General features: G+C 38.8%; 1 protein-coding gene across 1 annotated transcript in view; it reads left to right on the forward strand.

Annotated features, from left to right (window-relative positions):
* LOC306852296 (transient receptor potential cation channel subfamily M member 4-like) overlaps positions 1 to 12,590 on the forward strand; it is a gene marked incomplete at both ends in the record, with an annotated part of 45,082 nt that overhangs the window by 19,240 nt on the left and 13,252 nt on the right. The window contains 11 exons of the mRNA XM_079389008.1: positions 602 to 703; positions 811 to 939; positions 4,456 to 4,585; positions 4,678 to 4,823; positions 4,902 to 5,014; positions 8,907 to 9,014; positions 9,107 to 9,153; positions 9,253 to 9,491; positions 9,625 to 9,740; positions 11,763 to 11,895; positions 12,056 to 12,230. Of these exons, the coding sequence (XP_079245134.1) occupies positions 602 to 703; positions 811 to 939; positions 4,456 to 4,585; positions 4,678 to 4,823; positions 4,902 to 5,014; positions 8,907 to 9,014; positions 9,107 to 9,153; positions 9,253 to 9,491; positions 9,625 to 9,740; positions 11,763 to 11,895; positions 12,056 to 12,230 (1,438 nt within the window). The remainder of the gene's footprint in view (positions 1 to 601; positions 704 to 810; positions 940 to 4,455; positions 4,586 to 4,677; positions 4,824 to 4,901; positions 5,015 to 8,906; positions 9,015 to 9,106; positions 9,154 to 9,252; positions 9,492 to 9,624; positions 9,741 to 11,762; positions 11,896 to 12,055; positions 12,231 to 12,590) is intronic.

Raw genomic sequence — 12,590 nt, forward strand, 5'->3', positions numbered from 1 at the left:
TACTCACCCTCATGTCATTTCGTACCTGTGAGACTTTTGTTCATCTTCAGAACACAAATGCAAAAGCATGTTTTGGTTTCCACAATAACCAGTGAGATTTGCGCATCATTGTTCACTGATCAATGCTTATATGTAAATAAAGCCTATATTCAATCTGTTCATGATAAGCAATCGGATTGCTTTATTCATAATTTCTTTATGAATGCTTTGAAGTGTCATAGAGGCAGTTGCATATCAGTGGAAGGACAGAAATGTATTGATTTCATTAAAAATATAATTTTCGTTTTGGGTGAATTATGCCTTTAAGAAAACTCCTAACGTGCCGTTTAACATGTTATATTCACATTCTGAGCTCATCTGCTTGCTTGTATAATGTGTGTCATCAGTAAGGTGTGTCCTGAATCTTATTTGGACCCATTAAGCGTTTTAGAATGTCCTGCTGCTTTTAGTGAGAGTTTATCTAAATATTTGTGGCTTAAAACAGATGTAATTGACTAGAGAGCTGCAGTTCTATGGATGTTTTGCGCACCAGTCGTGTGAGGGAAAACAGTGACTGAATATGTGCTGTTGTAAAAGTCACCCATTTCTCATCCTACTGTAGGTCAGTCTGCTGCTGGAGGATCTTTTGGGAGAGGTGTGCCAGCCCTTCTACAGGTCTCTTCTGCAAGTGGAAACAGCATCTACCAAAAGAAAAGCTTTGAAGGTACCAGACCTCACTTTAGTTCTTGTATAAATTGACACATAGTTTTTTTTATTGTCCGCTCAGTACATAAAAATGAAATGCTTTTTTCTTTGAATACCACCCTTCAGAAAGCATGCAAGGTCCTGAAGGAAGAGTGCTTATATCGAAAAAGCGTGTGTCGGCACCCATGGTTATGTCTCTTCCTCTGGGCGGTGCTGCAGAACCGTGGTGAAATGGCGATCTTCTGCTGGGAAATGGTATCATGCTTCTGATGAGTTGCTGTAGTTATTGTCCGGTTGTCAGGGATGTGCAATATATATCGGTTGTAGGCGCATATATATATATATATATATGAGACAGAGAGATATTCAGCCATTTATAAGAGATTATGAAGTAATGAATTTACCGTATTGACCTGAATAGAAGATGACCCTGATTATAAGACGACCCCTGCCTTTTCCTCAGTTAAACACTTTTTTTTTTTTCTGAAATCATTTTCATGTTGCATATTTTTCCTATTTTAATTTTTGTTTTGAAAGTATGGTAAATACTGGTAAAATGTACCAACACTCACATTTAAAAGATCTACACTTTTTGATATACCATAAAAGTAACAGGTAGCCCATCTGAATTTAGGCTTTCCATCTCATAGTAGGCTAGCCTACCAGCATTTTATTAACTGTAGAAGTGAAATCTTCAAATCAGGGTACTGTCTTACGTTTTGTCCCTGATGGAAGTTTGGTCACATCAGGCTAAAATGACAGTCACGACTCGTTCCGCTGTAAGCTTTTCTTTTTTCACTCGCGATCTTTACAACACACATAACATTACATATTTCATGGCACACTCGTTTTACGCGTATTTGGCACCACCTATTGTTATGGGTGTATTGACATGGGGTCTGCAAGTAAGTTTGGCATCGGGCCAAAAAAATTTTTCGCCACTACATAGTCAGAACGATTATTTCGCCACTACATAGTCGGCCAAGGCCAGGCAAGTTTATTTATATAGCACATTTCATACACAGTGGTAATTCAAAGTGCTTTACATAAAAGAAAGTGAAATAGACATTAAAATCAATAAACATAAAAATAATAAAAACAAGGAAATTTAAGATGATCTAGAAATTGATTTAAAATGAATTTAAAGAAAATGATTATACATAAAATTCATTGCAGTCAGTTCGGACATATAGCACAGTGCTCATTCAACAAATGCACAGTTAAACAGATGAGTTTTGAGTCTTGATTTAAATGTGGCTAATGTTTTAGCACATCTGATCTCTTCTGGAAGCTGGTTCCAACTGCGGGCCGCATAATAGCTAAAAGCAGACTCCCCTTGTTTTGTGTGAACCCTTGGTATTTCTAACTGACTCGATCCTAATGATCTGAGTGGTCTGTTCGGTTTATATTCAGTGAGCATATCAGCAATATATTTAGGTCCTGGGCCATTGAGTGACTTATAAACAAGTAAAAGTACTTTAAAATCAATCCTAAATGTAACTGGAAGCCAGTGTAAGGACCTGAGGACTGGTGTGATATGCTCAGATTTTCTGGTTCTAGTCAGAATCCTGGCAGCAGCATTCTGGATGAGCTGCAGTTGTCTAATGGTCTTCTTGGGAAGGCCGGTGAGGAGACCATTACAGTAATCCACCCTGCTGGTGATAAAGGCATGAACAAGTTTCTCCAAGTCTTGACTGGAAACAAAACATCTAATTCTTGCAATGTTTTTGAGATGATAGTATGCTGATTTAGTTACTGCTTTGACATGACTACTGAAACTAAGGTCTGTCTCCAGAATCACCCCAAGATTTCTGACTTGATTTTTAGTTGTTTGACCCCTAGAGTCAAGGTATGCATTCACCTTGAGAACTTCATCTTTGTTTCCAATTGCAATGACTTCAGTTTTCTCCTTGTTTAACTGAAGAAAGTTCTGGCACATCCAACTGTTAATTTCATCAATGCATTGGCAGAGGGTGTCAATGGTGCTGTAGTCATTTGGAGATAAGGCTAGGTAAATCTGGGTATCATCAGCATAGCTGCGATAGGCAATTTGGTTCTTCATCATTATCTGACTTAGTGGGAGCATATACAGGCTAAACAAGAGCGATGCAAGAATTGAGCCTTGTGGGACTCCACATGTCATGGCCGTCCACTTAGACTTATGCTCTCCTATACTCACATAATAACCTCTCCCTTCTAAGTATGATCTGAACCATTTGAGTGCCATCCCAGAAAGCCTGACCCAGTTTTCCAGTCTCTCTAAGAGTATGTTATGATCGACAGTGTCAAACGCAGCACTAAGATCTAGTAGTACCAGCACTGATATTTTGCCAGAATCAGAATTGAGGCGAATATCATTTATTATCTTAATGAGTGCTGTCTCTGTGCTGTGATGTGCTCGGAAATCCATTTGACTTTAAGTAGTTGTTCAGCTGATTAAAGACTAACTTTTCAGTAATCTTACCTATGAAAGGAAGATTTGATATGGGTCTATAGTTGCTCAACATGGTGTTATCAAGATTGCGCTTTTTCAGAAAGGGCTTAACAACTGCAGTTTTGAGGGAGTGTGGAAAAGTCCCAGAAAGAAGTGAGGCGTGCACCACTTCTAAGAGATCAGCTTTTAAACAGTTAAGCACATTTTTGAAAAAGGATGTGGGAAGTGTGTCAAGAACATAGTCAAAGGATAATTTAAATTAATTGATGAAAAATGCAACTAGAATTGTCTGTGACATGCTGTTACAGTGTCTTTTGTAATTGTGAGCTGTTACTCCGTGTTAAATGCTGTAGTAGGACAGTCATTAACCAAATGCCACATTTGTGTGGCGGTGACAGGCAGAGTAGGTTATGTGAGCGGAGTGGAGCCTCAACAATTTCCCCTCCGCGCATTTAATAATTTCCCGGTCCCGATCCACTCCGCGCTCACTGAAATCAGAAACACCGCTCTACCTTCACTCCGCTGCTAAAGTATTTCAGTATCACAGTTCTGTTCATAGGCCTATATTAAAAAAATGAAATAAATAAAAGACTGTTTCAACGTGGCTTATTGGAACGCTAGTGTGCAAACTTTTTTTTCCCTACCACATGACAAGCTAATTACATGGTTGTCAGCATTAAAAGGCATAGTCTAATTGCTGCTTTTTACAGTGCAATTTTTTTATTTATTTTTTTGTGATAAATATCAGAACGTTTTCGTCAGTTATTTTACCTACAGATCGATGCATTTCTTACAGATTTCTGCTCATTCGAAATTGGATACAGATGAAAGATTACATTTGTTTGAATGCATTATTGAGAGAGAGTGATTGCGTGTGATTAAGTATTGTAGTAGTTGTTTAAATAATGCTTTCTGCTCAAAATATTCATTATATAGAAGGAACAAACAAATTCCTTGAATTATTATAACTTCCTGCTCATGTCCATTGCTGTTATTCACATTCTTTCTGATTTGAGGGATCCTTCTCTATCTGTTGCTGACCACTGGTCTAGACCCTGAATTTAAGACAACCATGGTTTTTTTTCAAGTATTTCCAAGAAAAAGAAAAAAAGACTTGTATTCGGGTCAATACGGTAATATCAGTCCATCCCTGCATACTCACTCGAAGGCTCTTATCTATGATTTCATGAAAAACCTTGAACATCCAAGGAACCTAAAGGAACCCATCCATGGAACCTATTTTTATTAGGAGTTTACTGTGATCTATTAGATAATCTGTTCTCGGATGGAAATGTTGGCAGCATCATGCTCATCCGTGCCGCTCCTCTCTCTCTCAGTGCGGTGAGTCGGTCGTGACTGCTCTGGGAGGATGTAAACTATTGAGGGAGCTGTCTAAATTGGAGATTGAGACAGAAGCTAAGCTTTCCATGAAGGAGTTGGCCACAAAGTTTGAGTATATGGCTCATGGTAGGATGTGTGAAAGTCTTTGCTTTTGATATCTTATAAAACCAGTGCTGAAAGATAGTTTAAGGTTTTTTCCACTGTAATTGTTTTGACAGATGTGTTTAGCACATGCTACCAAACCAAAGCAAGTTATTCCTACAAGCTGCTGATCCGCAAGTCTTATCTGTGGGGTGATGCCACCTGTCTGAAGATGGCCTTAGCTGCTGACGCCCGTTATTTCTTCAGCCATGATGGAGTACAGGTCTGTTAGCATGCAGATAGTCATGGTTTCTTTTGAAATAAGGTGAGTGTTTTTCTTAAACAGTCGCTTTTTTTTTAGTCCCTGCTTTCTCAGATCTGGTGGGGTGACATGGAAAGAGGAACAGAGCTCTGGAAACTCTTGCTGGCGATGATCATTCCTCCTCTCCTCTACACCAGCCTCATCGATTTCAAGTCAGTACATCAGCGATGGAAATTTCCTCACAGTTTCCTTGCATCTTCCCATCCAAAGTGAGCACACACACACCGTGAACACACACCCGGAGCAGTGGGCAGCCATTTATGCTGCGGTGCCTGGGGAGCAGTTGAGGGTTCGGTGCCTTGCTCAGTTGTGGTATTGACGAGAGCGCTGGACATTCACTCCCCCCACCTGCAATTCCTGCCAGACCTGAGACTCGACCCACAACCTCTGGGTTACGAGTCCGACTCTAACCATTAGGTCACGACTGCCCTAATACAAGTGTAATAAAAGGGGTTTTATTAACAAAGGGTAGACAAGGATAGACAAGAGTAACTAACAACTACTAAATGGATACAATGAATGGATAAAGTGCAAAGATTGATAAATGCAAGTGACTGAGTTGAACGTTGCTATGGACGTTATCTTATGGAAAGATAAGCTGAAATTTCCTTGAGGAAACCTTATTCTAGTATCAACAAATAAATCGAGACATTTGTTATTATCTGACATCAGTTATATACAGTTGGGCAAAAAAGTATTTAGTCAGCCACCAATTGTGCAAGTTCTCCCACTTAAAAAGATGAGAGGGGCCTGTAATTTTCATCATAGGTACACTTCAACTATGAGAGACAGAACGGGGGAAAGAATCCTGGAAATCACACTGTCTGATTTTTAAAGAATTTATTTGTAAATTATGGTGGAAAATAAGTATTTGGTCAATAACAGAAGTTCATCTCAATACTTTGTTATATATCCTTTGTTGGCAATGACAGAGGTCAAACGTTTTCTGTAAGTCTTCACAAGGTTTTCACACACTGTTGCTGGTATTTTGGCCCATTCCTCCATGCAGATCTCCTCTAGAGCAGTGATGTTTTGGGGCTGTCGCTGGGCAACACAGACTTTCAACTCCCTCCAAAGATTTTCTATGGGGTTGAGATCTGGAGACTGGCTAGGCCACTCCAGGACCTTGAAATGCTTCTTACGAAGCCACTCCTTCGTTGCCCGGGCGGTGTGTTTGGGATCATTGACATGCTGAAAGACCCAGCCATGTTTCATCTTCAATGTCCTTGCTGATGGAAGGAGGTTTTCACTCAAAATCTCATGATACATGGCCCCATTCATTCTTTCCTTTACACGGATCAGTCGTCCTGGTCCCTTTGCAGAAAAACAGCCCCAAAGCATGATGTTTCCACCCCCATGCTTCACACTAGGTATGGTGCTCTTTGGATGCAACTCAGCATTCTTTCTCCTCCAAACACGACGAGTTGAGTTTTTACCAAAAAGTTATATTTTGGTTTCATCTGACCATATGACATTCTCCCAGTCCTCTTCTGGATCATCCAAATGCTCTCTAGCAAACTTCAGACGGGCCCGGACATGTACTGGCTTAAGACACATCTGGCACTGCAGGATTTGAGTCCCTGGCGGCGTAGTGTTACTTGATGGTAGCCTTTGTTACTTTGGTCCCAGCTCTCTGCAGGTCATTCACAAGGTCCCCCCGTGTGGTTCTGGGATTTTTGCATTTTGACCCCACGGGGTGAGATCTTGCGTGGAGCCTCAGATCGAGGGAGATTATCAGTGGTCTTGTATGTCTTCCATTTTCTAATAATTGCTCCCACAGTTGATTTCTTCACACCAAGCTGCTTGCCTATTGCAGATTCAGTCTTGGCCATAGTGGAGTTTGGAGTGTGACTGTTTGAAGCTGTGGACAGGTGTCTTTTATACTGATAACGAATTCAAACAGGTGCCATTAATACAGGTAACGAGTGAAGGACAGAGGAGCCTCAAGAAGTTACAGGTCTGTGAGAGCCAGAAATCTTGCTTGTTTGTAGGTGACCAAATACTTATTTTACCAAGGAATTTACCAATTAATTAATTAAAAATCCTACAATGTGATTTCCTGGATTCTTTCCCCCCATTCTGTCTCTCATATTTGAAGTATACCTATGATGAAAATTACAGGCCTCTCTCATCTTTTTAAGTGGGAGAACTTGCACAATTGGTGGCTGACTAAATACTTTTTTGCCCAACTGTAGACTCTAATGCAAATGAGATTCACAAACTGACAATACGCTAATGCCAACGGTCTCTGGAAAGAGGTTTGGAAAGAGTGATATTTTTACATTCCGCATCTGGGCGGCGATGGGAAGAGAGGAGTTGGATTGGTTTCACTCTTGATATGACACACTGGTGAACAATGAACTCCTGAGCACAGAGAAGGTCCTTTGGTCTGGAACACACAAACTGGAGCCAAGAAGGTGAAGGTTCTGACGTCTGTACAGAAGATCCAGACTACCTGGAACAATCAGGAGGGAGGATCATTGATGTTGACATTCTGAAGTCGTAGCAGAATATCCTGGCAGTTTGGCACTCACAAAAGGAGGAGCGCTCGAGACAAATCTGAAGTCATTGGAGAAGATTCTGGCAGCTTGGAACTCGCAAGCAGAGGATCGCAGAAGAGAAGATTCTGAAGTCGTTGCAGAAGATTGGGGGGCACTAAGCTTGTGGTTGTTGGTGCTGTGGCACTTTCCAAACCAATTCCAGATTAACCTACACATTGTGCTAAAAATATGAAAATCAAACACCAGTGGGTAATGCTGAGGGTATTCCTCCCTAGTGGCTTCGGCCACAAGGCAAAACCAGTATGGTCAGTCTGAGGTAGTGAGTGATCGTTTACACTTATGTCTGAAAAATGAAAAACTGTGACCAGTGAAAGGCAACATGGTGATTGGATCAGTCTTTGATCCATGAAATGCTGACGTCCTTATCTTTCCACAAATAATACGTTTGAGGGAGAATAAAGCAGTTCCTGCATGGGCTTACTGTATTGGCGCTTTTCCACTGCATGGTACGACTCGGCACGGCTCAGTACAGCACGACACAGCTCGGTTTGCTTTTCCACTGCAGATTAGTACCGCTTTAGAGTGGGTGGGATTATTCACACATCGTTATAGTTGCGCCTCTACTGCCGTGACTCCTGAAAAAAAAAAAACATTCTGCGTCACCCCCAGGGGCAGTGAGGGGGCACGTAGAGGGGGTCATGCTTGTCATGTGAGACACAGCAGCCACAATAGCACTTATGTAGGCTTATGTTTTATTTATTTTTTTCCCTTTTTATTCAAAATATTTCCAAACGTGCTAACTATATCAGGAAATATCTTGATTCTCAAATATGTGTAAGTAAATGCTTTTTGCACCTTATATTATATTAGGCTGTAATATAAATTGTTGTTTGATCAATAAATGGTGATGGGTAAAGTAGACTAATAGTGTAATCTATTAACTTTTTACTTGATTACCAGATATGGGTGTCATGCCATAAAATATTTTAAATCCGACTGACGTTGTATTTAATGTGAATTTAGTAACAATATTGTAAGTTACTAATTATAACACTTATTTTACAGAGAGCAAAGAACATTTACTTCATTGTCTAGCCAGAGTTCAGGCACTCTCAAAAACTCCCATAATAATCACTGAAGCTATTGAATATGAATGAATTATCTTACTTGCATTCGCATGCACATCTGCACTTTGTTGTTTCCGATGAGAGAATTCGCCAGATAATTCAGTCAGCAAGCAAGTGAACAAAACATAACCGAATTCATTAAATACATTGCTAATATTTGTGCCAATTTGACCCAAATAGAACCTGAGTATACAAACCTTTTGACATTCCAAAAGTTGTTAACACTCCCATCCGGTCAAACAATTCGGTAAGAATTAAATTTACCAATGAAAATGTCTTCAATTTCCAGTTCTTCATGTTAAAAGTTAATGCATCAAAGAGTGTTGGGATGTGGTTGTGACTTTAACATTTCATCCAATATGCTGAAGTTGAAAATGTACTGTGTAGTAAGAATGATTAAGCAGTCTTCCTCACAGGAAAGCGGAGAATGCAGAAGAAGGGAAATCAGTGATGGTACCTCCACCTTCAGCAACAGACTGTAGTTACGGAGAGACCGTCTTTTCCTTCGCTGACATCAAACACCAGTAAATTAGGTTTTATTTGATACATCATGCATAAATAGAAGATCTCTGTAGACAAACATGTCTTTATCTATTATCTCTTTGATACTTTGCAGTGAAGGTGATCATGAGGACTCGAATAACATCAGACAACCCACAAAAGGTTTTCACTAATGATCTTTTTTAGTCCTTTACCTTGATCATGTTGACCAAAATTTTTCCTCTTTATTGCCTTGTCCTGTTTACTCCTTTTGGTAAGCAGGTACTGCTATGAATTCCCAACCTAGGAAGGTTCTCATTTGGGTTTCCCGCTGGAAGCAGTTCTGGTACGCCCCTGTCACTTCATTCATCGGCAATGTTGTGATGTACTTCCTCTTCCTGTTTCTGTACGCCTACGTGCTATTAGTCGACTTCAAACCACCTCCACCCGAAGGCCCTGCTGTTTCTGAGTATGTGCTGTATTTTTGGGTGTTCACGATCGTGTGCGAGGAGATTCGAGAGGTAGCTGCTGCATTTATCAAGTCACATCCTGGTCTTTCATTGTGTAATAAATAGTGATAAAAAGATAAATTTTATTCAAGTATGATGAATAATCCATCCATTTATTCCACTCTCTGGTGTCTTTCACTCCCAGACATTCATTGTGGGCAGCAAGACATTTGGTCAAAGGTTGATGCTGTATGCTCAAGATGTGTGGAATAAGTTTGATGTTCTTGCCATCTCCCTCTTCATCACTGGATTGGGCTGCAGGTAATGCTTGACAACCCTGCATGTTTCCATAAAAATATTTAGCAACGGTTTTCAACATTGATAATCCAAAATGTTTCTTGAGCAACAAATCAGCATATTAGAATGATTTCTGAAGAATCATGTGACACTCAGGACTGGAGTAAGGATGCAGAAAATTTGCTTTGCATCACAGGAATGGTTTAATATATTCAATTAAAATTGTACAACATTTTAAAATATATTCAAATAGAAACTTTACATTCTAATATTATTTTAAAAAATATGGAGGGATAGTATCCAACTGGTAACAAAACAATTACAGAGCTTCCCCTTGTATAATGACAGATTCTACCAAAATTGTAGACAAAAAGCAAATGCTAAGAATGATACAAATTCAGATTTATAATTACTCTCTCTGATGTTTGTTCTGCTTCAACAGCATTAGATGTGAATAAATCACCATGTCCTGATCATATTGTTTCGTTGTTTTTTGAAACTAGTAGCTGATTTTATTTCTCCTCTGCTAACATATCTATTTAATCTTTCATGCTAACTAATACAATAAGATAGCCTATGATTTGGAAATCGGCATTTGTTGTTCCCTTGTCAAAATGTGGTGATCCTTCTTTAATGGATAACTATAGACCTATATCTTAGCTGTGTATTCTTTCGAAACTTTTGGAAAACCTAGTTAGTAAAAAGTTGACAGTATTTAAACTGTCATAATATTTTGTCTATTAACCAATCCAGGTCCTGCAAAGGGCACAGTAAATGACATTGTGGAGTCCATAGATAACAAACAACATTGTGCTTGTCTTTTTTTGATTTGTCATGGTCCAGAGTATCAAAGGCTATGTTATATTATTAAATAGGCTTAGATTCGTGGGACTATCAGAAAATGCTATTTTATGGTTCATTGTTTATTTAATAAAAGGTAGAACCCAATGTGTACAGATGGAAGATGTTCAGTCAGATTCTTTGGAGGTTGTTAAAGGAGTACCACAGGGATTTGTGTTGGGGCTGTTATTATTCAGTATGTGTGTGTGTGTATGTATGTATGTATATGTGTGTGTGTGTGTGTGTGTGTATCCTTGATTTTAATATCGATAATGCAAGGTTCCATTTTTACGCAGATGATACTATTGTTTATTTCTCAATGCTCAGCCCCCTCTAAGCAACGATCTGCGGCTACTTTACAGTCTGCTTTTAATATTGTCCAAAATAGGTTCTGTGCTTTGAAGCTGGTTTTATAAATGTTGAAAACAAAAAACAAAATGCATGTTTTTTTCATATTCTAGAATAAAACACTGCTCTGAGATTTATAACTGATTGTAAATTTTCAACTCCTCATTGTGAACTATACAAAAGAGTCACATGGCCACCTTTGAATATTCAGAGAAAAATGCATTGGTATCTGTTGATATATAAAGCCATATTGGGTTATTTACTATTTTATGTCTGTTTCATTCAAATGACTTCGTCTGGCAAATACTCGTTACGTTCTCAATCAAAATATAATCTTTGTGCCCCCCTGGCCAGAACTGAGCTTGGTAAAACCACCTTAAAATATGCCACCATTTCAGATTGGAATCTTCTTCAAAAGGAAATAAAGTTACAAAACTCTTAAAATCATTTTTAATTTTACTACCTAATCTAGTGAGCAAATTAATGGTGTGTAGTTTGTTTTTGATTGGTTATATGTTGGTTTTAGTATTGCATGTTGTAATTGTAAATACAAACTTGGCTGCATCTTGGCCAGGACAGTCCTGTAAAAGAGATTTTTAATCTCGGTGAGTATTTTTCCTGGTTAAATTAATGCAATATATAACATATTACTGTTTTTACTGTATGTTTTATCAAATAAATGCAGCTTTAGTGAGTAAGAGACTACTTTCAAAAAAATAAAAAACTGGTTCTGGTTACAGGCTGAGGGGGTCAACTTGGTAGTTAGCATTTACAAAATATTCATCCTACCTTAGTTGTGTGCATTCTACTATATTTTTGCTAATCATCTGTGTGTGTGTACTTTTGTGTCTGTCTCAGGATGTTCAGTTGGTCATTCAACTTGGGACGTGGTATACTGTGTATGGACTACATGGTCTTCACGCTGCGACTCATTCACATTTTCGCCATTCACAGACAGCTGGGACCAAAAATCATCATACTTGGAAAAATGGTTATATTTACATTTACATTGAGGCATTTAGCATATGCTTTTATCCATATTGACTTACAAATGAGGACATATGAAATTATATAGCATTTTAGGATTTCATCAATATTTCACAAACACAATATTTGACATCTCACTCTTCTATTTCATATTCATACCACAGATAAAGGATGCATTCTTCTTCTTATTTTTCCTGGCGGTGTGGCTGAGTGCATATGGAGTGGCCAATCAAGCTCTACTGTACCAATATGACCCAAGCCCTGATCGAGCGTTTCGACGAGTCTTGTACAGACCATATTTGCATATATTTGGACAGATTCCTGTAGAAGAAATAGACAGTATGTTCTCTTCTGATTTACACTAGTTAAACAGAAAAATGAAAATTTGCTAACAATTCTCTCACCCTCTGGCCATCAAAGATGATGGATGAGTTTTTTTTCTTTATTAGAATAGATTTGGAGAGATGTAGCATTCCATCACTTGCTCACCAGTGGTTCTTCTGCAGTGAATGGGTGCCGTCAGAATGAGAGTCCAAACAGTTGATAAAAACATTACAACAATCCACAAGTAATCCACACCACTCTAGTCCAACAGTTAATGTCTTGTGAAGCAAAAGCTGCATATTTCAATGAAACTAATCTAAATATAGGGTGTTCTGCCTTTAAACCATAGTCAATAATAATGCTTCCTCCAGTGAC

Source organism: Barbus barbus (genome assembly GCF_936440315.1).
Source record: "Barbus barbus genome assembly, chromosome: 32".
NCBI lineage: Eukaryota > Metazoa > Chordata > Actinopteri > Cypriniformes > Cyprinidae > Barbus > Barbus barbus.